We start from the raw sequence: 26,747 nt of genomic DNA, 5'->3' as shown, positions 1-26,747 counted from the left end.
AATTTGGGTTAGAAAGGGACAGTTAGAAACAGTGAAAGTTAGTGTATCCATGTGAGCTCAGAATTTTTAAATGTGTGTACATTACGATAGTTTCCCATAAAAATCGGACGAAATGGGATTACATTGAGCTCGTGAATTTTGGTCCCTCCCCTTAGGATAGGCACCTCATATAGGCGGACGGAGAGCCAGGATGCTGCTCAGTATGGAGTAAACACGAAAAACAGCAGGAGCCAGTCCATAAAAATCCTCCCAAAATCTCTGAACATTTAAATGGAGTTACTTTTGGATACATCTATTGATACAAATGCTTCTTTTTCCTTCTGGAAAGTAAAACGTTTATTTTCACACTGCTGAACCTGCGTTCCTGTACTCAGCTGAACAGGTGCGCAACACGTTCGGGCTTGGATAAATGATGGATATGAAAAACACTGGATATGTGCAACTCTATGCAACTTGATTTAAACTAGATTTTTTACTCAAGGACATCCCATCGTATAGCACGTGCCAAGATCATGATACCAAAAGTGAAAACCGAAAAATCATGAACAATTTTAAATTATACAGATGCTCCAACGTGGAACACAGTGGGAAAATAAATGCCTAAAATAGGTTACAATGTATGTATTGAAAGTAAGAGCATCATTGGATGTCATGGAGCGTTTTGTGAATCGTCGGTGGTTTCTAAGGATGTCTCTTCTCGGTATTATTCTATGTGAGTCAAGTAAGTTCTGTTTGTATTATTTTTTCTACAATAAATGGTATTTAATTTATAGGCTGCATGGATGTGGGTTTGCGTTGGCACAATTATGCTAACTATAGCCATTAAAATAAGTCAAGACAAAGTTTTGTGGACTCTAGATAATGCCATTATGAAATGCCAACTATGAAATTTGTGTTATTGTACAAATTCTGACCTTATTTTTAAATGTTTTCTTTCATCTGTGGGATTTTCACAATGTTTTCTTTCATCTGCGGGATTTTCACAATGTTTTCTTTCATCTGCGGGATTTTCATATAGAGTGTTCATTTGAATGACGGGCACGATTTCCAGTAAAGTGAAATGTCCTCTCCACAGCCAGGTTGATGCTTAAATGCAGGCAGATTTATTGCGCTTGCTCATCACTCAGCGTTTACACGACCTCTCTGCATCTTACCGCTTGCTGTCAGCAGCCGTGATGAATGAATTCACTGCGGCCATCTGGATGGTTCATACGGTTAGATCCGTGTTAAGCGTTAACTTTTCCTCCACTATTTGCATTTTGGAAAGTTAGCAGATTGAAAAGTTTCCAGAGTTGAACAGAGATACACGAGGAGACAGGTAGTCATCCAGTCAGTCAATCCTTCCACCTGCTGTGCTCTGCTGACTGGGTAACAGATAGGAGTGTAACGGTTCTCGGTAAAAAATTGAACCGCGCGGTTCTCCACCAACGGTTCGGCACGCGCTTGGACCGCGGCTCATCTTAAATCTGACGACGCATTTATAATATGGTTCGTTAGAAATATAATGCGTAAAACAGACTGACAAAGTTCAGCTAATGAGAAGATCCATGGCGCAAATATTGAGTTGTATTTGAAGCGCTAAAACGGACAGACTCACACACGAAGTAGGTCAACATGCCAATCTTGTCGAGTATCTTAACAAACATAGTAGGTTAAGTCTTAAGTGAAAGGACGAAACAGACGAAAAACAACGCATGTGTATCAGTGTGTACAGTATCAGTTTCATTTCTCTTAAAGCGACAGCAGCATATTCCTGCTGTCTGTTAAAAGTCAAGGTAATCACTCACTGCTTGTGTCTCAATAGCTTCTGTGACTTCAATTATGATTCATCTTTATTTAATTTGTACATATGCAATGTTATGTTTTATTTGATTACTTGAATCCATTTCTACCTTAAAAGGTGTATATATACAGTATCTTATTTTATTTTCTGCTTTGCTCTGTTGTTTTATTGGTGCTGTTACTTGTAACTTGATTATTTGTTCTTATTTTTATTCGTCAGTAGTCCCTTTTCCCTGAACATAGCACAAATCGAACCGAACCGAAACCGTGACCCTAAAACCGTGACACAAACCGAACCGTGAGTAATTTGAACCGTTACATCCCGCTCTGACCGCCGTTTGGCAGATCTTCATTTAGATCTTCATCAAGCGATGTATAAGAAAATGTAACAAAGTCAAGATTTTTTATACAAAAAAATGTCAACACTTTTATGACAGTCGTAGGACTCGTGGGTACCAATTTACCCACATTGACTAGCTAGAAAACTTAGTATGATTGTTAAAGCCCCTATCACTGTAATATGTAAGTACAACTAATTTGCTTCATATTGTAGTATTTAAACCTTTCATGCATAAATTATGTTGACCTCAGTTCATATTTTTGTGTTTGAATGCTCTTACAAAGGATAAAAACAAGATTTAAACTTTTTTTCACATATTTTACACTTTTGATTTTCCAATTAAGAGGACATGTGAAGAGGTACACAGTATGTACACAGGAAATGTTTTTTTAGATATCCACTGTAGTGACCTTAATGCATGAAAGGGTTAATAAACCATCAAATTGCAAAAAAAGCCATTCTGAGGCTTAAATCAATGAAACATTGTTTACTTTTTACAGTCTATTTATAAGTGTATTAATAATTTATTTACACTTTTAAAACGTCTTAATATAGAACACCAATGCTTTTTTGTGTAGGTTACCTGTAATTTTACCCTAATAGGCTTGTTTTTATTAATGCTTCCTCTTTCATATAAAAATAAACTTCACTGTAAAAAACATAATTTTACAGATTTTTTACATCTAATGTCCAAAAACTACTGTTTTATTAACAAATTTATCACATATTTTTGAAATACGGTCAAAAACCGTCTATTTACAGAACAAGACCGCAAATTACAAGAAAAACTGAGAAAACCATATAACTTTACAGGAAATCTTACGGAATATTTTTGTTTTTTAACAGTCTGTTGTAGAAAAACAAAATACTCAAAAACCCCAAAGCGATACTATCTTTAACCGCATGGCCTTTCCATTATATGCTTAAAAAGCTAGACGTGTGCTAGTGGGGAGACATTATTACAGGGCACTGGCCATATTCCCAAACAGTGCTTGGACTTTACATCATGTCCCGCTGTGCTAATACCTTGTGATGCTGATCCTAAATCTGACTTGTTAATGGGATGTTGTCATTCCCCCAGAGTGTGACACATTATGCCAGCATATCTCCAAGGAGCTTGCCACTCCACACAGCGAATCACAGCGCAACGAGAGCAAGTCTAGCCATGCTACCATACTCAAATAGCTGGCCTGACACATATTATGTGCAAACACTGTCCTCAGGGTTCCCCGTTAATGCCCCCTCAGCTCAGAGATGAGACCTGAATTGGCCAGCTTAATGGTGTCCGGTCTCTGTCCCGCAGTGGTGGGCAACCAAGGGTGCGGAGATTACATAACATCCCCTCCCTCAAACGCGAAAAAATCCATCAACATTCAGTGTGAGCAACACCGGCCCATACATCATTAAAACTTGTAGACGTCTTGCATGTCAGAAGTTTCCAGAATCATCCCTGACCTTGACATCCCAGTCTAAAGTAGGTTTAAAAAATACACTTTAGAGAAACGTTTCAAGCGTGTGGAATAATTTGCCTGGAAACTTTCTGAGCAAATCAATTACTGCTATCTGAAGTGTGATGAGCCGTGTAATTATGCATGATTAGAGAAATGAATGAGAGTTAATCCCCAAGCGCGCTTATACTAATATTTTTTTTACAATTTGTATTTACATGCAAATAGTACGGTTAGTAAGCATGTCTGCTGATATATTAATAGACTTACAGTATTAATAGACTGACTCCCATCAGTTCAGTTAGTTTCTTAAATCCTTGCCTGGTGATTTCACACACCTTACGCAATTATTTGACATGCCTTCTTTTTAGAATGCTGCAAGTGTGATCTCGCTTTGAGCTTCTGTAACACATGAGAAATAGTGCCACTTTATCAGATGATGTAATTTCCTTGAAAAGTCTGTTCGTGACTGACATTACATGCCAGGTTTGATTGAACAAAAGAATAATCATTATATGAAATGGCTTGTTCTTGTGTGAGTCTTTAGGGGTCACCTTAACAAAGTTACGTTAGATTTATTTAACATTTTGTAGAAGATAGAATAGAAGAAAACCTTTCAAACCTTTTTTCATAAATATTACAATTTCATCCTATGAGTGCTTTTAATAAATGTTGTTTCAAAAGTGAAAAATGTGAGATGTTTTTGTGTGTTTTTCCCACTGGCAGTTTCTTGTTGTGAAAAGACTTACTCACACGCTGAAGATGAACTCTTCAAAAAGCTCTTTGAAAGCTACAATAAGTGGTCAAGACCTGTCCCGAAAACCTCTGATGTTGTCATTGTCAAGTTTGGCTTATCGATCGCCCAACTGATTGATGTGGTAAGAAACCGCTTTAGCTTGAAGTTCACAATTCAATACAAATATGTGACAGTCTGTGAAAACCCTAACCCTAATCATCCAACATGAACATTCTGAAAATATAATCTTGATATCTTTAATGTCGACTGAGTGCCATGTCAAAGATTGAAATAATGATTGAAATCAAACGTGATGCTTGTTATTTCAGAATTTAATTTTGAGACTTTAGCTGGTTTTCACAGACTGTTGTCATGGTAGTCAATGGGGTCCGAGAACTGTTTGGTTACAAGCATTCGTCCAAATATCTTTCTCTGTGCTCAACCAAACAAATAAATTTAAGCAGGTTTGGAACAACTACACTCTTAAAAATAAAGGTTCTTCCATAGTCAATCCCACATTAAAGATAGTGTCGAGGAATTATAATAGTCCTTGAAGGCTCAAATCCATTAGGAGATTAAAAGTATAGGGTGTTTGTGACCCTTTTGACCAAAAGCTTTCTGTTGAAGTAAACACAGCGTCCTGACTCATCTCATATCTGTCTTTCCTGCATTTCCTCCTTCATTTCACCCCTGCAGGACGAGAAGAATCAGATGATGACAACAAACGTCTGGCTGAAGCAGGTGTGTGCAGCAGCACCACAGTTAATATGTGAAATAGAGTTTTGAAAGTCTAACAAAGTCATAAAAATCAGAAAGGCGAAGCAGATTATCACTTATTCATCCTTATGTCAATCCAATTAAAAATATTGTTTTTTTCCTTGGGAAACAAGCAAAAAAGACAATTCTAGATTCTAGTGAATGGGAATTGTATTATTTTAATAATGTTGTCTGTGAGTCTTATTCTTTGCTTCTTTTGGTGGGATGTTAACAATAATAATAATATGTCAAATAATGCAAGTTATAAAAATACCAATTCTAATTGAATATAGTGTATAAGTGTATTGGTTTGACCCGTGTGTCTTCTCTCTCAGGAGTGGAATGACTATAAACTACGATGGAAACCTTCAGACTATGACAATGTGACTTCTATCAGAGTTCCGTCAGAACTTATCTGGGTCCCGGATATAGTTTTATACAACAAGTGAGTAACAATTTAAACAAAACAACATTTATTCCTGTGTGAATACAGTTTTAACTTAAACAAATCAAACTAGGGCAATAGATGTTCACTCTGTGTGGGAAGATGCAAATAGCTGAACATGATATATAAAGGATACGTAACACAATGCAGTTATGATGTTGCAGTGAAAGTGAAAAAAAACGCAAAAGACTACCACCTAGTGGCTGAATGTGATAACGCAACTATATTTTTATAACCTATAACCATTTCACAGCGTGCAAACGTGATCATATAAATAGCTTTGTTGTCCTCTTCAGTGCAGATGGCGAGTTTGCCGTGACCCACATGACCAAAGCCCACCTCTTCTACACAGGTAAAGTGCGCTGGGTTCCACCTGCCATCTACAAGAGCTCATGCAGCATTGATGTCACCTTCTTCCCCTTTGACCAGCAGAACTGCAAAATGAAGTTTGGCTCATGGACTTACGACAAAGCCAAGATCGACCTGGAGCGCATCGAGAACACAGTTGACTTAAAAGATTACTGGGAGAGTGGCGAGTGGGCCATCATCAATGCTGTTGGAACCTACAACACCAAGAAATACGACTGCTGCCATGAGATCTACCCCGACATCACCTACTTCTTCATCATTCGTCGCCTTCCTCTCTTCTACACCATCAATCTCATAATACCCTGTCTGCTCATCTCCTGTCTGACCGTTCTGGTTTTCTACCTGCCATCAGACTGTGGGGAGAAGATCACGCTGTGTATCTCCGTTCTCCTTTCCCTCACTGTCTTCCTGCTCCTTATAACCGAAATAATTCCCTCCACCTCACTGGTTATCCCTCTCATTGGAGAATATCTGCTCTTCACTATGATTTTCGTCACCTTGTCAATAGTCATCACTGTTTTTGTACTGAACGTGCATCATAGATCGCCCAGCACTCATAAGATGCCCCGGTGGGTGCATTCGGTCTTCCTGGATTTGATCCCGCGATGGTTGTTTATGCGCAGACCTGCACCTGACAGTCGACGCAGACAGAAACTCCTCCTCTTGCAGCAGCAGGGGCAGGGGCAGGGCATGGCATCAAGGGTGCTCGGACCGGCAGCCGTTCCTCTCAGCACATCTTCTAGCTGGTTCAGAAGGGAGAACTCTGGGGAGGAGGAGTCTCGCAGACGCTTCTGTTATAAGGATTTAGAACTGGGGACACTTTCCTCGGCAATCTCTTTCTCATTACACCCGCCTTCACCCTGCCCGCTCAGCTCAGCTCCACCTACTCTACAGAAATACGGCCCCTCCCCTAGAATGGAGGTGGGAGGGGCTTCCAGGCAGCCTGGCAGTAGAGCTAATGTCACGAAGCGGCCTGACAACATGACAACGAACAACGCAGGGTTTCCTCTCTCCCCTAGTGTCCTTCAAGCACTGGAGGGGGTTCACTACATAGCAGACCACCTAAGAGCAGAAGATGCTGACTTCAGTGTAAGTCCCTTTAAATATATGTATCCACCCGTCCCATTCATCCTCCTACAAAAAGTTATTTTAACCTAAAAAAAGAAAGTATACTTTCCACTACTGCAACTAAATAGAAAAGTCTAGGAAAAGTATATTTGGCTTATACTTGTTATTAACGTTGATAAACATTGAACCATCTGTTCTGTACAGTACATTCATTATGGTTCATTTCTTCACACAGGTAAAGGAAGATTGGAAGTATGTTGCTATGGTAATAGACAGAATCTTTCTATGGATGTTCATCATAGTATGTTTATTGGGCACAATCGGTCTCTTTCTCCCACCCTGGCTCGCAGGCATGATCTAGGATACATGACACCCACAGGGGGACACGGTGCCTGTCCAAGCAGTGAGCTAACATCACTCAGTAAGTGGCGAGCATCCCCCAGCATGGCATAAGATGCATGTTTGACTTCAGGAATGTGACAGCAAGGCCTGATATTTTTCTTAGGAGATATTTTTAGAGGAGAGCAACTTCCATCTCGCCTCTGAAGAAGGAGCTTGTCAAAGAAAATGCTTGTATTTGAATGTATAACCTTTGAACTGTTTGCCAAAATTAAAAGTGCCAGCTGGAAAAGACCTTGACTGAAAAGATCACATCGCTATTTTCCATTTCTCTTTGATATTCTACACATAATGCGCTGACTACATAAAGTCAGTTTGATGTGTGTCTGTGTGTGTGTGTACACACCGGTAAACCGTCCATATAATATTTTATTTTGAATGTAATAATGTCTACAGGTTTGTGTGAGGTTAGGTTTTGGGGTGATATAAAATGTTGCTACCCTGGTATGAACAGAAGTCTATGAGATGTCTGTGTGTGTACAGTACATGTGTGGTGAAATCTGTCCAGATATCGCATAAAACTTGGCTAGTTTGTCTAATTCCTATCAATTGTGAAATGATGAATTTAATATTCCAGGATTTTAACACAGAACCTTTGACATTCATTTTGAAAGATCATTCGCTCCTTTTAAAAATGAATAAGCCTATTATAGCTACTTATTCTGCATGATTATCTGGTTAGTTTAACTTTACTATTTGCTATTATTTAATATTTTTATTCCACAATCCAATCAGAACATGCAACACCAGTTGAGGGTTTTAAGCCTCTTCAATTGACATACTGTATTGCCTGCCATATATTCACATATTATTACAATCTGTGCACTAGTCACAATGAAACGTCATAAAGTATCTAATATTTACTCATACTCTGGAGTGAGTGCTGAAGAAGTCCAAATGTACATGTCTTAAAACATATTTTAATAGTAATTGCAAACAAAGTATTTTTAAAAAGCTTTTGGCTATAAAAGCTTTTATAGTACCCTCGTTGTCTACAACATTTATAAGATAAGATATATTGCATAAAGCAAGCACGTTGTCTCCAGACACAATTCAGTCACTGACTAAATTGCTTGCTTTTCAAAATCATCAAACTTTACATGCTGTAAATCCGTAGTTTAAATTGAGGCAGTTTCACATCCCATACTGGTGTTTACATTGCATTTTACAATGCAATACAATTGCATCTTATACAAGCAGATGGTAATCCTGTCCCGTACTCAAGCTGTGACTCATGTTTGTTTAAGTCTCTAGTCTGTCTCCTCTGAGGCAGCGTCCTCTGCTTTGGGCTTGGCCAGGTTTGAGCGCACACGTGCCTGGTCTACAGAGTCTAACAGGTTCTTGACATCCATGGCTAGATTGTGGGCAGCTGCCAGCATCTGTTTCTTGCACTCTTCCTTCAGAGAGGTGATGGCGTTCTGCTGGGCCAGACGCATCTTACTGATAAGCTCAGCCAAGTCCTTATTCAACAACTTCTGTGTGCCTTCAATCTGAGAGCAGGCGAGAGGAAGATTTGCATTTAGATGATCATTTAGTCAACCGAGTTGAAAAATATAACCTAGATATAGAAATCATAAGTATTTCAGCCCATCTGATGAGAAAGACGTAAAGAAGTTTTCACAGACATACTATAAGTGGAATATTAGTCCTTCTCAAACCTTTTTTGGACAAATTTTTTGTCATAAATCATTATTATTAGTCACCATTTATGTTTACTACTGTTTATTATACACATACAAAGTATAAAAAAAGAGCTTCTCAACTTTGACAACACAGTATTTCATTATTTAAAAAGTACAGTGTTTTTTTCCATTTCCTGAAAAACAGCGAGTCTGGTTATGCGTTTTGCTGTTTTATTGCAATCTGCACCGAAACATGGGCTAACACTACGTTATGAAAAAATCGACAGAAATGATAAAAAATACGTAAAATAATTTATATATTTATATATTGTTATTCAAATAACAATAAAACACTGAAAAAATTCACCAATTTCAGCTGCCTTCTATTTTTAAGTTAAATCTATTTTTGAGTCAATTGAACTTAAATTATATTAAACTGGCTTAAAAAATCGAGTTCAGTATAATTAAGTTTAATTGACTCAAAAAGCAAATTTGATTTAAATAAAACATTCAATGAAGCTTTTTAACTTAAGTTTTCAAGTTGTTTTTGTACAGTGAATATATCAAATAATAGCTGATTAAAAGTGGTAAAAATACTACTGTACCTCTGCCCTACAAGATTTGTGCAGTGTTGGCAGTATATCATCCACACTGTTGATCAAATTTCGTAACGATAGTCCAACATTCTACAAAAGAGAAGACAAAAATGTGAAGAGCTTAATAGAAATGTTCGTTTAGTAAAATTCTGCAAGAGTAGCATAGTTTTAAAAGCAGGCTTTTGTTGTGTCAGATCATAACCTTGACAGCAGTGATGTACTCAGTGCACGGCAGTGCGTTAAGGTCGTTTTTAAACTCCACAACCACTTTCACTACATCCATGACACACTGGTACACGGTGTCTTCGGAGCGGTCCAGCTCCGCTGTAGGTGCAGGCTACAAGAGAGGACACTGGTTCTTAATCATTTGACACAAATAAACATTTAAGTGGTTGTTATCATTTATTCAACATGTGTGCCGTGGTTGTTGGCGAATATCTGTTTATTGACCTATTAAAATCGAGCTTTCCAGAAATCAACATAACAAACAGGTATGGCATGTATACAACACACAATTTTCCATCATTCACAGTGAGTAGTGCCTACCTGCACTGCAATTCTGGGAGGTTTTGAAGGAGGCAGCCGCAGATCAGCTATAAGTGGACACAGAATACAGTCAGAACAGCAGCATGGACATGATAATATTTATCAATACAACAGCACTTACCGTTAAGTGATGGTTCAGGTGTCTAGAAATAAATAGAAACAACATTTTTAAGGTTGCTAAGCATCAGATTTTTTAAACGCAATTATAAATTAGAATGGAAATATAAAACATGTCATTTGGATTTAAAGAATAAAGAACACACACCTCAGGGATATTTGTGTTCTCGTGAAACATCGGGTCCTAAGAAAGAAAGAATAAACTTCAAGTCAAGAGTCATTTATTGGAAACGCTTACGATGAGACTCAAGCTCACAGTAAAACCTATGATGTATATCAGTGGTTCTCAAACTGGGGGCCGTGGCCCCCTGGGGGGCCCCAAGATGGATCCAGGGGGGCCACAGATTTTGTGGCATTTTATGAAATATAGAAATTTATCATAGATTTTATGCAATCAAATATCAGAAAAATGACACCACCAACCAAAAGAATTGAGGTTCCAGCATTGTATAACTGAATGTTTTTGGTTTAATTAAAATTCTAAGTTTAAGATTATACGTCTTTATATGGAAGGCCGCAAAGCGATGCACTTAACACAAAGGGGCCCTTACAACGAAAAAGTTGTGAGAACCACTGATGTATATTAAAACTAATATTATTATATAACAGACCTTAGAAAGCCCCTCAAAAGAGAAATGAGATGTGCAGAAACCATTATATGACGTGACAATAACAATTTCAACAATCAATAACAATCGCTCTTACATCTGTGACAGTACTTAAACGTGGCCACATGCTAGAGTCAGATCATTTGTTCATATGTTTTAAAGCACTTTGTGGTTACTGAATTACTGTATCTAGTGACTAAATCTGGGGAAAATTGTGCCCCTGTGTACAGTTTGAGGTGCATGACGAATTTGCTCAGCCTATTGTGAATGAACTTGAGAGGCCTGCACAAAACCCAGACCTGTCCTGAACCCTATTAAAGACCCATCACAGCCCATTACCAACATCAGTGATGCTTTTGTCTAAACAAGAGTAAATTCATGTTCCAAAATGCAAAAACCCTCCAAGAGGAATGGAAGCTGTTAGTGACCAACTCCCGATTTATTCTTACTGTATGATTTTAAACTGAAATGGATGCAGAGTTTGTGTATTCGCATATGTATGGCTGTGATTTACAAGTTTCCTCCCTAACCAGATGCTGTTCTTCCGTCTTTAACCATTTTGTGTCCTCCTCCATCTGTTCTTTCTGTATCATCAAAGTTTCCTGCATGCGCTCTTTCTCTGCCTGCCACAGCCGCTGGGCATCTTCCATACTGGGCGGTCCGAAGTTGAACTCGCCTTCCTGCTCAAGCACACAGACAGATTAAACAAAAACTATTTAATCAACTGAAAGCTCTACAAATGGTCCCCAAACCAATGACTAATATTTTTACTAAATAAATAGCAAGGTGTGTGATTTTGTAATAGCATCACAATGGTCTAATTTACCCCAAGACTGAGGCGTCGGGGCGAGGCCTTAGGAATGGATAGGCTGTTGGTTGAGTCGATAGGTGACTGGTAGTCACACGGGCTGGCCAGATCTGGTGAACTGGCACATAAGGCCTCATTCAGCTGGTAATAAAAGATAACAGCACACATAAATGTCAACGCTTGAAACCAATACACAACAATCCAAAGAACTGCAATAATCCTATACAGTGAAACTTGGTTCTTCAATAGGAAGAGGTTCTTTGTTAAATCCTAAACCATTCTTTTTTTAGAATGGATATAAAAACAGTAGTTTTGTAAATGCCATGGACACACATACCTGTAGGTGCAGGCCGACTCCAAGGGTATTTCCGAAGCGGCTGGTATTGACTCTGGAAGGCTGGAGATGTCAACAATATGAATTAGTGACAGTGTAATGATATAATGTCAAGAGGAATGTGCAGCTCTGAATGAGTATAATGAAGGACATTATATGAGGTTTGACCTTTGGTGGGGGTTCACTGATGTTAAACTTGGGCTCCAGGAACCGGGTCATACGAGCTTTGTCTCTCTCTCTCTCCACCTCCAACTCCTTCTCCATTTGGTGGACATCACTGTTATACAAAATGTTTTAGGTGAATTGAATATAAATACAAATCAAATTAAGATTGCAAAGTTGTTGGGAAATTAAAATATGTAACAAATCAAATATTTGTATAGGATAACATTACATAAGCTATTCAAAAAGCAAAAAAAAAATGTCACGTTGATTAGCAGCAGGGTAGACTACGGCAATGCAATCTTAAATCTTTACACTGGCTTTTAGTCACTTTTAGAATTGATTTAAAATAGTGCTACTAATTGTTTAAGAGCTACTATCACTCAATGGCGAGATGTAGAACCTAAACTGTACATTGCAGATATGCTTGGTGGACATAAACCTAACAGACCTCTTAGATTATTATCATTGTGTCAGCTGAAACCCCAAAGTGTTTTAACGAAACATGGCGAGGCAGCATTTTACTATTATGCCACCCTTAGCTGAATTTTTTTCCCAAAGATCTCAGATGAGATGAGATGGTTAAGATATACAGTACTGTTTTTTCTTATGTATTCGCTGACTTAAGAGTGTGGTGCCCCTTATTTTACAGAGTGCAAGACATTATTTTTTTAATGTGTCGTTTTATTTAAGTATTTTCTTTCCTTCTCAAACTATACATCATACTTTTGTTTTTATGACTCTGGTGTTTCTCAGTAAAGCACTTTGAAAAATAATAGAGTACAGGTACAATATGCTTTATAAATAAACTTTCTTTGTTTCTTTCTTTCTTTGTCTTTCTTACTAGCTTCAAGTTTAAATTAAAGTTAAATGACACAATGCACTTTTCATGCACATGCTACAAATATTTTGTAAAATATTTTTCCCTTTGAATTTGTTTATTGTTAAATAAAAATGATGTTAAAATGATTATAAAAAAAGACAGATAACCATTAAAAAGCGTGGTGGGGGAAAAGAGTATAACAGTATATCTAACAAAGAAGTTCTCTATTTTGTTTTTTAAATTAGACACCAAAGTGTACCGTGGCAGAAAATAATGAATATTCAAGCAGTCTATTCAAAGATAAAATCTGAAATTGTTCTAACCTCTGTTTATATTAAATTTACACCTTTAAAAAAAGTGATAGTTCACCCGAAAATGAAAATTCATCATTTAGCTTACTCCCCCTCTTGTCATTTCAAACCTGTATGACTTTCTTTCTTCCGCAGAACACAAAAGAAGATACTTTGAAGAAGGTAACCGAAAAGCACTGGACCCCATTCACTTCTATTGTATGGATACAAAACCAATGCAAGTGAATGGGGGCCAGTTAACAACATTCTTCAAAATATCTTCTTTTGTGTTCTGCGGAAGAAAAAAAGTCATACAGGTTAGAAATGCCAAGAGAGTTATTGACAGAACTTTCGATTTTGGTTGAACTATAACTTTAATAACAGTGACATGACACAAGAGGCCAGACCTGATGTTGCAGGCGAGTTCGGTGAAGGTGGGTCTTTCGCGGGGGTCATAACTCCAGCAGCACGTCATGAGCGAGTACAGGGCAGGAGGGCATTGCTCAGGTTTGGGCAGCCTGTTGCCTTGCTCCAGCTGATTTATCACATCACGGTTGTCCAGCCAGTGAAACGGCTGTTTACCATGACTCATGATCTCCCACACGCACACGGCTAAATGACATCAACACAAGAGGATGAGAGAACATGTGGACAATTCATGATCAATTTAATGACAGTTCAAAATGAATGGAAATAAGTAATTTTAGCTCTTTTGTAGCAGTCCCTCCACTTTGAAAAGAAGGGAAGCAATGTTTATAAATGTATTTCCATGTGTAATCAAAACAAATGTAAAAAGATTTTTTAGCAGAAAACAGCTGAAGTTGTTTTTATTGTTAACATGTTATTGTTTCCTTTGATTACCTGAGGTCTACATACAGTATAGTGTTTGTAAAGCTGTTTTGCAGCAAAACAGTATTTTCCATGTAAACATCCCCTAGCATGCGTTTAATTTAACCCAATTTTAATATGATTCATTAGTCGTCAATTCTAAACTCAAAATGGAAATAAAATCAAAATTTTATTATAAGTGGATGGTGAAGTATGGCATATCAGTAAATCAGATTGAATATCCTTCATATAAAATATGTGCCCTCCATGTACTTTATCCATATTAATAAAGAGCAATGCTTTTTTAAAATTAAAAATATTTATAAAAATGCCAATATTGAAACTTAATGGCACACTAATGTTGTTAGTTGTCAGTGACCTTCAAATCTTTCTTCTCACTTACCAAACATCCACACATCACTGGCAGCAGTAAAACGCCTGAAGTTAATGGATTCAGGAGCCATCCATTTGATGGGTAAACGTGTAACAGATGCTACAGACATATCGTAAGATAATGAGAAGTTTCTATGGTTACTAAACACAATACGGACAATAAAACGAAACATATTTGAAAAGATTTGCATAATGTGACATATTAGACAATTTAAGATGATTATAAAGTGAGCCGGAGAAAACAAACAAACAAGCAATCAAAACACTGCTGTTGTTCAGCAATTTAACAAACTGTTTGAAAACAGGAAACCTTTGTAATATTCCTCATCCTCTATATATCTGGAAAGCCCAAAGTCACCCAGCTTCACACACTCAGGTGTTGCAACAAGCACATTTCGTACAGCTATGTCTCTGTCAAACACACAGACACAAACAACAAAGAATACACAAGGTTTAGTTTAAAAAGGTAAATGTTGAAAATAAAGTTTCTCCAACTTCTTTTTGTTGTCCTCAGTGTAAAGCAACAATCTTACCGGTGCACCATATTCTTTCCCTGTAGGTAGACCAGCCCTTTGCAAATCTGCAGGCAGAAGAGAACTAGCGTCGTGCTGCTCAAACTCTGATTTTTAGTCAAGTATTTCCCCATCTACACATACAAAAAATAAAACAGATTAGTGGATTAGTGTAGTACAATAACGGCCCTTTTCGACAGAAATACATTTTTAGTACACAAGATGGTTTCTGAAGCATTACTTCATCAGATGACAACCCTTTTAGTGCTTACCCACAGAATCACAATTATTCTACTTAACCCTTGTTCTTAACCGTGTGGTGTTCATATTTTTGTTACTCAGCCAGTGTTGGTGGGTCTAGTGGACCCGCTGCAGTTTTGGGTTTTTAATTCAACACAATCAAACACTTTGGGCCCTATTTTCACGATCTAAGCGCATGGTTTAAAGCGCACGGCGCAGGTGCACACAGGGCGTGTCCGAATCCACTTTTGCTCATTTAACAATGGGAAACGGTAGGCGTACCCGGGCGCATGGTCTAAACGGGTTGTCCCGATTCTCTTAATGAGTAATGGGTGTTTTGTGGGCCAAACATGCAGTAAACCAATAAGAGTCTCATCTCCCATTCCCTTTAAGAGCCAGTTGCGCTCGCGCAATTGCCGAATTCGCTATTTACACGGCGGAATTCGGAAGAGCAGACAGTCTACAGGACAAGCCGGATTTTTATCTTTATGTCCACAATAATAATATTTTACATTGTAATCCATTTATTTATAATATTTGGCATTATTGTGTGCTGCTGCGCGTCCCTCTGTGTGTAATAAGCAGAATGTACGAGCGCTGTGCACCTGCCTATAGGCACATATTCCTAATGCGCTCTTTAAATAACAAAAAAAATATTGCGCCATTGACTTTTTTGAGTTGGTCTATGGCGCAGTATATTTTCAGTTCCTCAAAATAGCAACGCGCCAACAATGCGCATGAGCACACCTCTTTTTTAGACCAACACGCCCATGTGCGCACAAATGAGCGCAAATGCATTTGCTATTTAAACAACGCGGCGCAGGACGGGAAAATGAGAACGGGCGGAAACTAGCAAAAACACTTGCGCTGCGCCTTGCGCCACGTTGCGCTGGGTGTACAATAGGGCCCTTTATGTTAAAATGATTAAAAGATGTTTACTTCATCCCAATTACAAGAAATCTAAACACATATGGTTAATATTTGCCCTGTACCTTTGTTAGATCACATTTATGAATTGAAGTGCTCCACATTTTTCCCCCGGAACGGCAGGGGCAGAGACAGAAAACTCACACTTACACACACTCTCCAACACTCTCTATCGCGCACACAAAAACATACTAAAAGGAGGCCTAGACATGAAGAGGACACAATGATGTACACAGAACCTACAGTTTCTACAATTTTATAAGCCCTGGGTCCAGTGGACTCGAACATCCTGTATGTAAAATGAATGTGTAGGGGGATGTACAGTGTGCGGTTATTGAAAATGTGTCCTGATATATTCTTCACAGAAAGTAAGCCAAGGCCAATAAGTTTGAATTTTAAAAATTAATTAATTGGATCACTTTTCTTTTGATAAAAAATGATAACGGGTCCCACAGACAAGGGTTAATATTTAATTGTTTTATATAAAAAGCGATAGGATGACATGGAGAGAAAAAAGTGACATTTTATTAAGTATGAGGATTTCATAGCGTTTAATCTCTAGAAGTTTGCAAACTTCTAAATATAAAGTCAAAAAATTCTCAAAAAAATGGTCCAAGACCAAATTGTCTGACAACAATTCTATCTACCTTAATAATAAATCTATACTCATAGAATAACTTTCTAGCTTGTCTATTTCTCCTATTGTACTGTATGTCATTTTTAGAAAAACATATAAGACAAAGCTTAAACTTCACTGAAATGTAACTGAGAACCCCATTAAGTCTTCTAAGCTTTGAAAGAGTATAAAATCATCCATGGCCCATTACTTGATTGGTCAAACCGTACCTTCTGTACTTTAAAAGACACAGTTGTGATGATTCATTCAATATTGAACTTCCTGTGGGCTTGTAAACCATTTGACTGTCATGACTGTTTTTACAGATATCGTAAATGGCAATACAGCCATCTATATGGCATGGCATTCTCTTAATTGAGTTTGCGAGATTAATCACAGCACGCCCGGCAAATGGAATTGCACTATATAGATTGAAAGAGTATCTACACCATTTGGAGTTTATTGGTTTAATTTAAAAGTTATGTAAACTCCTCTATCTCGTATAATTTAATACCACACTTCCTGAAATAATAACTCACAGTGACAACATTATTGGCCCTGCAATTTCCCAAGAGATGTGTTTTGACGTACTGTATACTGCCTTATCAATCAAGTACAACATTATAGCATCCAGCATCCATCAACGCAGCTGCTTACCTCCCCGTGTTGACACAACTCCATAACAATCCACACAGGATCTTCCTCAATGACACCTATTAGTCGTACTATGTGTGGATGGTCCAGGCTCTTCATCATAACTAGATGGATGAGATGTTATGTTAGAACGGATACAGGTTAGAACAGCTGAAATGTATATTTATTTTTCCCCCTTATAGTCCTTGGCTTCATGAGAACAATAAATCCAAAGCAAGATTTTTATAAAATCATTATTATAAGCAACTACATCGCTTCCTTCCAGGGACATTTGTTTGTACACTTTGATAACTGCCTTAAAGAAGAGTGACACGGATATGGCAGAAGAACCCAAATACAGACAGCCACCGTGCAAATAAACAAAACTTTATAAAAAAAACCCACGATCGGGGAAGAAACTAAATTAAACAAGAACTCAAAACAAATACTTCATGACGGGGCAAACAAACAAAGTCCAAAACGATACAAATATAAATCCAAAAAAAACGACAAGGTAAGGCAAGACTGGGCAGGTGAGGGGAATGAAACATTAACGGGAAGCTAACAGGGAAACAAGGGGGTGGGGCCAAGGCACGCGACAGGAGAACACGTGACGCAAAGTCACAACAAAGGCCACGTGTTTCCACACAGAACACAACAAGCACAGAACTGGAAAACTCCAGACAAGAAGGACAGGATCATGACAAAGCGCTCAACATGAAAGACTTCAATTGCACACTTAAGTTTGGAATGACTGTTCCTGAAGTATGTTCGAATATCTACTTCTTTGACACAGCTAGAATTTTTTTCAGAAAAGTAATTTCAAACCGTTGAATCGTTTTTATGATTATAACAAATACCTGGACTTTTATTGTCATACCTGCTTCACCCACAAACTTCTCTCTGACATCAGGAGCACAGTCCTTACAAGTCTTTACTGCAACATTGATTTTCTCTCCATTCTAATCAAAACAAGAAAAAAGAAAATGATCTTTATTTCAATAAAAGAGTGCAGAAAAAATGACACCTGGTGTGCAAAAAATGTACTATTTTTTTTGTAAAGTAAAATGACATGTTGTTCATGTTATTTAACACCCAACTTTGCTTATTTATGTGTGTAATTAATCATTTTTTACCGAAGTTCAATTACAATAACAGTTTTTTACTGTAAATTATTAATAAGATTCACAAATCTTACTCTAAGAGATTCTAAAGGATTTTTGTAAGTGTAAAAATAAAAATATGACAGCAAAAATGGTTTATTTTACTGTTATTTGGGAACATAGTAAAGGGCACACTTGCCTTTTTCTGGTAAACTCCTTCATGAACTTCTCCAAAGAAGCCTTCACCCAGAATACGCTTTAAGACAATATCTCTCCTTGAGAGTCCAACCTTTGCTGTTTAACCCATGAGAAAACTATAAGACGACCACTTCAATGTAACACATACAAAAATAAAGTATAAACAAAAGCACTGAGGGCATATTTCTCTGTATAAAACCATATAAAGAACAATTTCCTTCACATACCAGGTGGTGGCGGCTTTTCATCTGGGATTTCACAGTATATATCAGAGTCTGAAAGATAGAGCTGATATTACTCATATTCTGAGGAAGTGGTTATAACACATATCAAACCGGTTCTAGAATGTGATCTTGCAATGACTGGAAATAAATAAGAAGCTGCTACTCACTACTGTATCTGAAGGATTCTCTGTGCTTTCTAACAATGGAAAACAACAACATTAAAAACAACACACATGAACTATGTAACAGGACAGTGTATTGTTCAGTATGCATGTGAAATTTCTTTAGAAATGTATGTCATTGCATTAAAGTTAATTAACAGTCTTTCTGTTTTGTAGTTTTGAGGAAAAGAAAACAGAGATGAAGAATGTTGATGTACTCACCCGGAGGGAATGTCAGGAAGAGAGTTGCGCAACGGCACACCTAAGACAGGGAAAATAAATCTCAGCTTCCAATACTAAGAAATGTGGCAATTCCCACACTCATATTAATCACAAAAGACGTGATTCAAAACGCAATGAAGAATGCTGCCAAAAATGTTATTATGAGATAAAACTCAGTCATTTATCGCAGAGATTGAGAATTTAAAAGATGAAAAATGATCACTGCTTCTTGAAGGAGCTCCCACAAACTCAAACTCTTTTCAAGACATACTTCGTGAGAAAACTGTTGACATCTTGAGGTGTAATTGGGCCTTACCTTGCGCGTTACTTTTTTTATTTTGTCCAGCTATCAAAGAATAGTCTGCGCTATTTACAAACCGACAGTAACCGTCAATCAGGTCGGCCATGTTCTCTGCGATGGCCAGAGACGCCACGCTGATCGAGAGATTCTAGGAATGCAAGGTCACGGCAAGTTCAGTAAAAAAAGCGGTATTATGCGTATATGTTTTATAGCCTGATACTAAAGTGCGAACTTTCTCACCTGTCTGGCACCCTCAATTTCGATAAGTAACAAAGTTCTGCCATTTGTTTGTGTATTATACTTGATGCTTCGGATCTGTTTATATTCAGCAAGAAAGACCGGCTGGAAGGAGTACGACAAAGAGAACTTAAATCAACATTTAAACATTGAAACATTATATTAATATTGTTCATTTTTTATATTATTTAATTAGAAATGTTTATATGGGTATAAAGTTGCTGACCGTGGAGTCTGCTTTGGTACGTTGCCGAATGCCTTTTGGACCTATGACTAAATCCACTGCTAGACTCCAACCTTGCTGAGTAGATGATAAAGAAACAGATCATGTCACATGGTCGACTTAAATGTAAATCTGATACAAAGTGGATCTGTTCATTTTTTTCATATGTAGTATTTTTTAAGGATTTTTTGTGCATGTAAGACATGATGGTGGTGCCAGGTGTTAACATACCACTAGTTCACAGGGGAAGACTTCCTCTTCAAAGTTGGAGAATTCTCCAAAGGTTTCGAAGAACTTTAGCATACACTCGTCTTCTTTTAGTATCGAGTACTGCTGAAACGTCTGCTGGATGAGCTTCCTTAACTGCTTAGGCTGTTACAAGCAAAACTCAGTTTAGATGAAGAATTTCAATTGAAAACTCTACACACATATTTGTATTTCTTACATTAGTCTTTTTGCATCCGTAAGATTGATTAAACAGTCAGGAGAGAAAGAATGGGACTGGGACGTGACCCAAGGCTAAACTCAACCAGGTTACAGCTCTTACGACATATCCTTAAACCCAAACCATGTAAAAGGTTCACACATACAAAAACAACCCACATTTTGAGAGTCATTTCATGAAGACACGCATAACATGACACCACCTGTCAGAGGGTGCTTAACTTTAAAACATACGTTGTAATAAGCTGCATGCACAAAAACCTATAGTTTACGTAAGCCATGTTTGCTACATACACACTGTGTCAGATTTATCAGAAACACATATGATCTTAGTTGCAAACTAGTAATATTTACATATTCTTATGGCTTTTCTAATGAGAGACAGATTTAAAGTAAATAATACATGCCAAAATCTTATTAGCGACAGCTATGCAATTTACATTATTACAATTATAATTTACAACTTTCTGCTATAAAAAGTGAAAAAAAAGAACAGAAAAAAATGTTAATGAAACCTAAACTTAACCTTCATACTGTCAATAAGTCCCATGGGAAAGAACAGGTCCAGACCAACATCTTTTCTTAAAAAAAAGCAAATATAGCATATTAGCCAAATATCTATATTTTTATAAAATTTTAATAAAAAATATAAACTTACTCTAGCAGATCAAAATTTGTCTTTTTCTCTAGACCTTTGGCATTCATGTCTTTATAAAAGCGCCTGAAAACAAAAAAATATTTAAAAAAAAAAATCTAATACAACAATAGAAATATAACTGTAAAATGCACAAAACTCTGCTAGTCATAAGATTTAGTGTTCTTTACCTGATCTCTAAACAGCCCAGCTGAAGTGCCATTCCATCACTAACTTTGTTGGCGTGATTCTGCATGTAGTCACTCCGCACCTACCACACACATTTTGATCAATTCACCAACAAACTATTCACAACACACAACCAAACAGATTGAGAACATCTGGAAATTATGTTTGCTGACCTGCTGATAGAAATACAATAGGAAGGTTCTGTCTTCTTTTAACCGTTTCATATAATCAACAGGAATGTAGCGAATTCTAAGGTCATATCTGAAATAAAACGCGCACAATCATTTTAATAAAGATTACAGATGAAAACAGCTAACACAAGAAACAAGTCTCCTGTACCTCCACTCAGCCTCAGCGTGATGACTCTCATAGCGCTGTTCCACCTGGCCTACCGTAAGATCTGGGTGCAACCAGTGGACCTCCTCAGATTTGAGATGTTTGAGTCTCAATCCGAAGCAGCCTGGGTTTTGCACATTTGGGCCCAAGCGCCCACTGTTCAGAATAGACTGGATGATGGTCTAATGGAGAACAAAATCAATATTCCGTATTATTCCAACACACGATTAGGAATACCATGATGTAGTTCTACTGATGAGTTATACCTTGATCTGCCATGAGCTGTCACATTTGACTAGTTTAAAGTTCTTGCTAAAATTATTGCTGTTACTGAAGCACACTTTGAGGATCTTCACAGGACCACCTTCTCCAACAGGACCCAGGTCAGGGCTTTTGATGCCCCCATCCCAGTCCTGGGCAGGTACCTTCCAGGAGAGGGTAGTTGTGTCACCTGCCATCCTCAATAACGTCCTCAAAGATACAGTATACTCACACCATCACACTATCATCTCATCTGCCTGTGCCGTGGTTTGAAAAACAACAGGGTTTACGGTTAAAAAGATTAGTTTACTGTATGTGTTAATAAGGGTTTTATGAACATTTTACCTGAACATCCCACCCAAAAACATCAGTATTCTCTGTTGTGACGTATTAAAGGTGTACTTAGTTTTTTAGTTATTCTGAGAGAGTTGGGAAATGATGAAACGAGATGTAAACATCTAATTTGTTTATACCTTACAGAGCAGAAGAAAAAAACATATTGCTACATTTACAGATTTGGTAGAATGCTTTTATCCAAAGAAACTTCAAAGCAACTCGAAAATCAATTTCAGTTTTTCTCAAATTTCAATTTTTCAAATTTCTGTTTCTAGGTTTAAGTAAAATGATCACTGAACCAGTGACAACATTTCTCATAAATTCCAAATAAAGATATTGTTTTTATTTGCATTTATTTGCATGCTTGAAATAGGGAAAACAGATTGATATCATGTTTAACACAATACTTATGCATTTTTAGGATATTTTCTCAGTTTTTCACATTGCTGTTGGATGACTTTGTCATTCCTGAGGTTTAGTTCTGTTGAAATTCAACAGACACTGGACTGAAATTGCCACAATACATACAGAAAAGGTTGATAAAAAGCAAAACTGGACCAGTCTCTTATTTGTTTTCCACGGCTGTATGTACTGTATTACTATTAAAGCCTAGGCCTTTGGAATACGCATTTGTCCATTTTATTATCAAATAACTGATTTAGAAACAGTACATACACACTTATTTTGAAGAGATTTTCTGCCAGCAATAATTTGTCAGGTGTATTCTTTCATAAGAGACTAACTTTATGTCTGCATTCTAAAACATTCATGAATTGTTGATGAATCACTGATAGTTAACATGTTAAACAAACTAACAAACAAAAAAACTCAAAAACCTACCATCCTCTAATTCCAAGATGTCCTTTAAAATCCATTAGAACAAAGTTTACACTGTGTTTGCTCACATTGGTTTGGTTGTGTTTGTGGTTGTGCCCACACCCCTCTGATTGTATTTTCTGGTATGATGTGCTCATCTCAGCTCTGCACTAACCAAGAAATGTAAATGATAGGACTTCTTAAACTGAAACAGTATTGATGAAAGTGGAATGGAAACCACTGATACAGACTTTAGACATGATCAGTCTTTCTTTTCTTTACAGAAGTTAAGAGTTAAGATAGTGTGAATCTATGCATTTTCTGTCTTGCTGTTTTGTTTGCCTGAGGCAATGAATTCCTAGAAGTAAAGATACGTGTCTTTTTAACTCAGTCAAGCCTCACTGTGCCACGCTACCTGTATTTTGTTCACAAGTCAGTTAAGTGTGTCAACTATACAAAACTTTTGCATGCTCCTGCATTTAGAATACAGAGTTTAACTAGAATCCATCAAAGTTGCTGTTAGTCATGAATGGTAAATAAAAAGTGTCAGATTCACATTTTAGAAAAGGTTAACAATTTCATGGCTTTGTTGCAGTAACTGAAAAAACCCCATCTGTGATGACTGGCCGTTAATGTCATGTGGTTACAACTGTGTGGGATTTGACCTTTGAGCTCATGGAGCACACATAGAAAACATAACAAAAAGCTAAAGCAATTCGAAAACTTGCTTTCTTTCTAATACATGAGAAAAATAATTTACAGTTTGCCCAAATTAACATTTTAACCTATTCCAAATTATGGAAATGCAAAATCATTTCATTGCATAATATGTCTTTTGTTGGACTCTTTTGGGTCAACTAACTATATCAAGTATTATGTTTTGTGGTTTATACAGCGTAACAGCATACAGTATTAAACATGGACTGAAAGAAGTAAGTTGAACAACTGAATACACAATTGATGTGTTACGTATTGTTTAAACTGTGGCTGTCATCAGTGTCCTGTTATGAAAGGGCTCATATTGCATATCCATATTTTATTTCTATAACTTTACAATCGTGAAGAGCTGCTAAACTGTATTTCATTGTTCCCTAAACAATAACAATAAAGTTATATTCTTCAATTCTATTTCAGGGTGGGGAATAAACAATTTTGTCCCAGGGACCCTATTTTATACCATTAAACATTTTAATACACAATGTTCACAAAGTAGCCATATCCCATATCACCCCTACTTGGAATAAGCACACAGTGCTTTATTTATATAATCGTGTGGATCGGATAAACATAAACCTCCTGAGAGTCGACCCAAAACAAACAAAATTCAGAGGTATAGTTACTTTCTAGCAGCTAACACCGATCAGAAGTGGGCGAGAAGACTAAGAACGCTTAGAAATGACAAACACGACTTATATTTACACTGGTTTAATAGCCTAGAAATGTAAGTTTGTGGATTCCTAGAAGTCTGTATGGAAGCACAGGCTGTTCGGACGATGTAGGCAGAATCACTACACGCTCCATGTACACACAGGAATGCGCGCACACATAACTGTACCTGCGCAGACTTGCCTTCTTCAACTCGACTCATATACACACACAACACATATTTATCAAAAACAATTTAAAAGCGAGTTAAGCGTGTTTAACTGTCATTCTATTAAAGTAATGACACTTTGTAAAACTTTGAATTCGTAACATGTAGTCATAAACATAAATCAAAAAATTAAAATAAGAATTATACTAACGGAAAACAACTCGAGCGACGTTTTACCAAATGCTGTTAGCGCTGGAATAGTTTATAGGTTGCTCACTAACCTTGCAGAGTTGCTCCCTTGGGATTTTCCTATTTCCTTAAAGCTCCAGTTCAAAGTCCAGCTCTCAGAGTCAGGTAGATGTGGAGAGTGCGTAAAGCCACTCCCTTCACTTCAATGCCTTACGTGCACTTCCTTAATGCCATGTGTCAGAGCTTCCCAAACATCAGTAAACATCGAAACATATAGCTACCAAAAACACCAAGGCCAACCAAACAAAATAAAAAAATATGTAATAATAATAATAAATGTTTGTTGTTGCACAAAATCACCAAATTTATGACCAGTTTGCAAGGGTTTCACGTGAAATGAGTGCATATAAAATTGGATGAAAATTATGCAAACATTCTTTACCAAATATTTTGTAAATCCATTTCACTGCATAAAATATGACATCGAAGTGTATAACAGAAACAAATCAGTATACAAATCTGTTGCAATAAAATTCATATGGTTGCGATTCTAGCGTTATTTCAACTTTAATTTGAGTCTTGGCTTGGACACTGAGCCCGACAATAGCGCTACTGACCACTGGGGGGAGCCCACCGTGTGAAAGTAATCTGTTAAAAGAAAAGAACGGTCCTGTAACATCCCCAAATAGTAAAATACACTACTTCGACTCAATTTACAATTTAATATCAGATGACCATAACTACTGCTGTATACTTTGTTTTAAAATTGTAGTGTAAACTGATAATTTAAAGCAGCTGTATGTAACTGCATGTTTTTCTTACAGTATGTAGAGCCACATACTGTAATATAGTTTTATTAAGGTTTTATGTGTAACATTCTTAGCAAGAAAACAACAAAATAATCCCACAAAAAAAGATCATGTTTAGTTTTAATATGTTGCTTTTATTTCCTTTAACTTTACAGTTTTGAGAAATAAGAAATTTTCCCATCCATATTAGACAGTGTTTTATCTTATGTAATACTGCTAAAACACATTTTCAGTGAATGAATGCGTTTTAAAGTTAGACAGACTGACCTCTTGTGGTCAAGTACAGCAACCATTTATAGCCGTAACTGTAAGGTGCACAATAATTACTACCTGACCTTAAACTGAACAGCAATTGAGTTGCTTCGGCCTGCATGATTACACTAATATTCATCTACTGAGTTGCAAGAGTTTCATTTAAAATAACCAAAACGACTCTTTAAAAGTAACAAACCGACTGTCTGTTGATAGAAGTTTATTACAACAATGCTCGTGCAACCGAACTACACTGCTAAAGTACCTCCACAAAAGCCCACTTTAGTGTTAACCAAAACCAACACAAGTAAAATTTGCCATAGAATCTCAGATTTCTTTCATTTATCACACAGACATCAGAGTCACAGTAGATGGCAGTATTTTCACACCAACCAATGAGAAAAAGCGCCTTAATTTTTTGTAATGAAAATATGATAACAACATTCTTGAGGACATATAGTGTAAACTTATTCTGACAGCTTGACCCCTTATGGAGGAATGTATCAGGTGTGAGAGTCAAGTGCAGTGAGCAGATGGAGAGATCACTCTGATCAGACGGTTAATAATCAGGCTGTTTAACATGCACACCCACACACACAAAAAATCATTTTCTGCATTTTAAATGAACAATATTTTTTAATTCACAATTCAAAAAGCCTTCTTGAAAACTTTTTTGTATGTCTCACTTTATAAGGGCTATATAATTAGTGCAGGAAGCATTAAAGGTTGCATAGAAGGCCACTTCTGAGGGAACTCAACTAGGAAGAACTTCAAGTGTGAAGTTTTAATGGGACACGTTTAAACGCTCATTATATTAATGGTCTCACCTATTGCTCATTTTGCTGCCATTCTGCCTTCACAGTGACAGAAACAGGTTGAG

The 26,747-nt window shown here is 37.1% G+C and overlaps 2 protein-coding genes across 3 annotated transcripts; one reads left to right on the top strand and one right to left on the bottom strand.

Moving 5' to 3' along the window:
• Window positions 1–220: 220 nt before the first annotated feature.
• Window positions 221–8,117, top strand: chrna2b (cholinergic receptor, nicotinic, alpha 2b (neuronal)). The gene is made up of 6 exons (XM_057352581.1): window positions 221–721; window positions 4,297–4,448; window positions 5,003–5,047; window positions 5,398–5,507; window positions 5,804–6,965; window positions 7,180–8,117. The coding sequence occupies exons 1-6, from the start codon at window positions 616–618 to the stop codon at window positions 7,303–7,305; spliced, it is 1,701 nt and encodes a 566-aa protein (XP_057208564.1). The 5' UTR covers window positions 221–615; the 3' UTR covers window positions 7,306–8,117.
• Window positions 8,118–8,245: 128 nt separating this feature from the next.
• Window positions 8,246–25,003, bottom strand: ptk2bb (protein tyrosine kinase 2 beta, b). Of its 2 annotated transcripts, XM_057352580.1 has the most exons (31): window positions 24,899–25,003; window positions 21,937–22,188; window positions 21,674–21,852; window positions 21,508–21,595; window positions 21,337–21,416; window positions 21,170–21,232; window positions 21,038–21,092; window positions 20,299–20,439; window positions 20,071–20,145; window positions 19,848–19,949; window positions 19,623–19,755; window positions 19,307–19,346; window positions 19,091–19,119; window positions 18,927–18,974; window positions 18,701–18,795; window positions 18,279–18,360; window positions 17,423–17,523; window positions 15,004–15,116; window positions 14,781–14,881; window positions 14,481–14,570; window positions 13,657–13,861; window positions 12,143–12,251; window positions 11,978–12,037; window positions 11,659–11,781; window positions 11,363–11,512; window positions 10,373–10,408; window positions 10,229–10,250; window positions 10,108–10,154; window positions 9,764–9,898; window positions 9,571–9,651; window positions 8,246–8,833 (listed from the first exon to the last, which is right to left on the bottom strand). In XM_057352580.1, exons 2-31 carry the CDS (start codon window positions 22,126–22,128, stop codon window positions 8,594–8,596), a joined length of 3,015 nt encoding a protein of 1,004 aa, XP_057208563.1. In that variant the 5' UTR covers window positions 22,129–22,188; window positions 24,899–25,003; the 3' UTR covers window positions 8,246–8,593. The 2 variants fall into 2 exon arrangements, 1 of the variants encoding a protein (XP_057208563.1); XR_008964400.1 differs by lacking the exons at window positions 8,246–8,833; window positions 9,571–9,651; window positions 9,764–9,898 and having other exon boundaries at window positions 11,347–11,512.
• Between the last annotated feature and the right edge of the window lie 1,744 nt (window positions 25,004–26,747).

Source organism: Triplophysa rosa, linkage group LG15 (assembly GCF_024868665.1).
Source record: "Triplophysa rosa linkage group LG15, Trosa_1v2, whole genome shotgun sequence".
Lineage (NCBI taxonomy): Eukaryota > Metazoa > Chordata > Actinopteri > Cypriniformes > Nemacheilidae > Triplophysa > Triplophysa rosa.
The sequence above is the reverse complement of the archived record's forward strand: the minus strand, read 5'-3'. Positions and strand labels throughout refer to the sequence as shown.

Excerpts from the sequence above, each read along its gene's own strand:
- chrna2b (XM_057352581.1), top strand. The coding sequence starts at position 616 with ATGTATGTATTGAAAGTAAGAGCATCATTGGATGTCATGGAGCGTTTT. Across the intron at positions 722-4,296 it reads TATTATTCTATGTGAGTCAA|TTTCTTGTTGTGAAAAGACT; the intron begins GTAAGTTCTGTT and ends TCCCACTGGCAG. Across the intron at positions 5,508-5,803 it reads GATATAGTTTTATACAACAA|TGCAGATGGCGAGTTTGCCG; the intron begins GTGAGTAACAAT and ends TGTCCTCTTCAG.
- ptk2bb (XM_057352580.1), bottom strand. The coding sequence starts at position 22,128 with ATGGCAGGTGACACAACTACCCTCTCCTGGAAGGTACCTGCCCAGGAC. Across the intron at positions 18,975-19,090 it reads AGAATCCTTCAGATACAGTA|ACTCTGATATATACTGTGAA; the intron begins GTGAGTAGCAGC and ends TCTATCTTTCAG. Across the intron at positions 14,571-14,780 it reads GGATGAGGAATATTACAAAG|CATCTGTTACACGTTTACCC; the intron begins GTTTCCTGTTTT and ends ATATGTCTGTAG.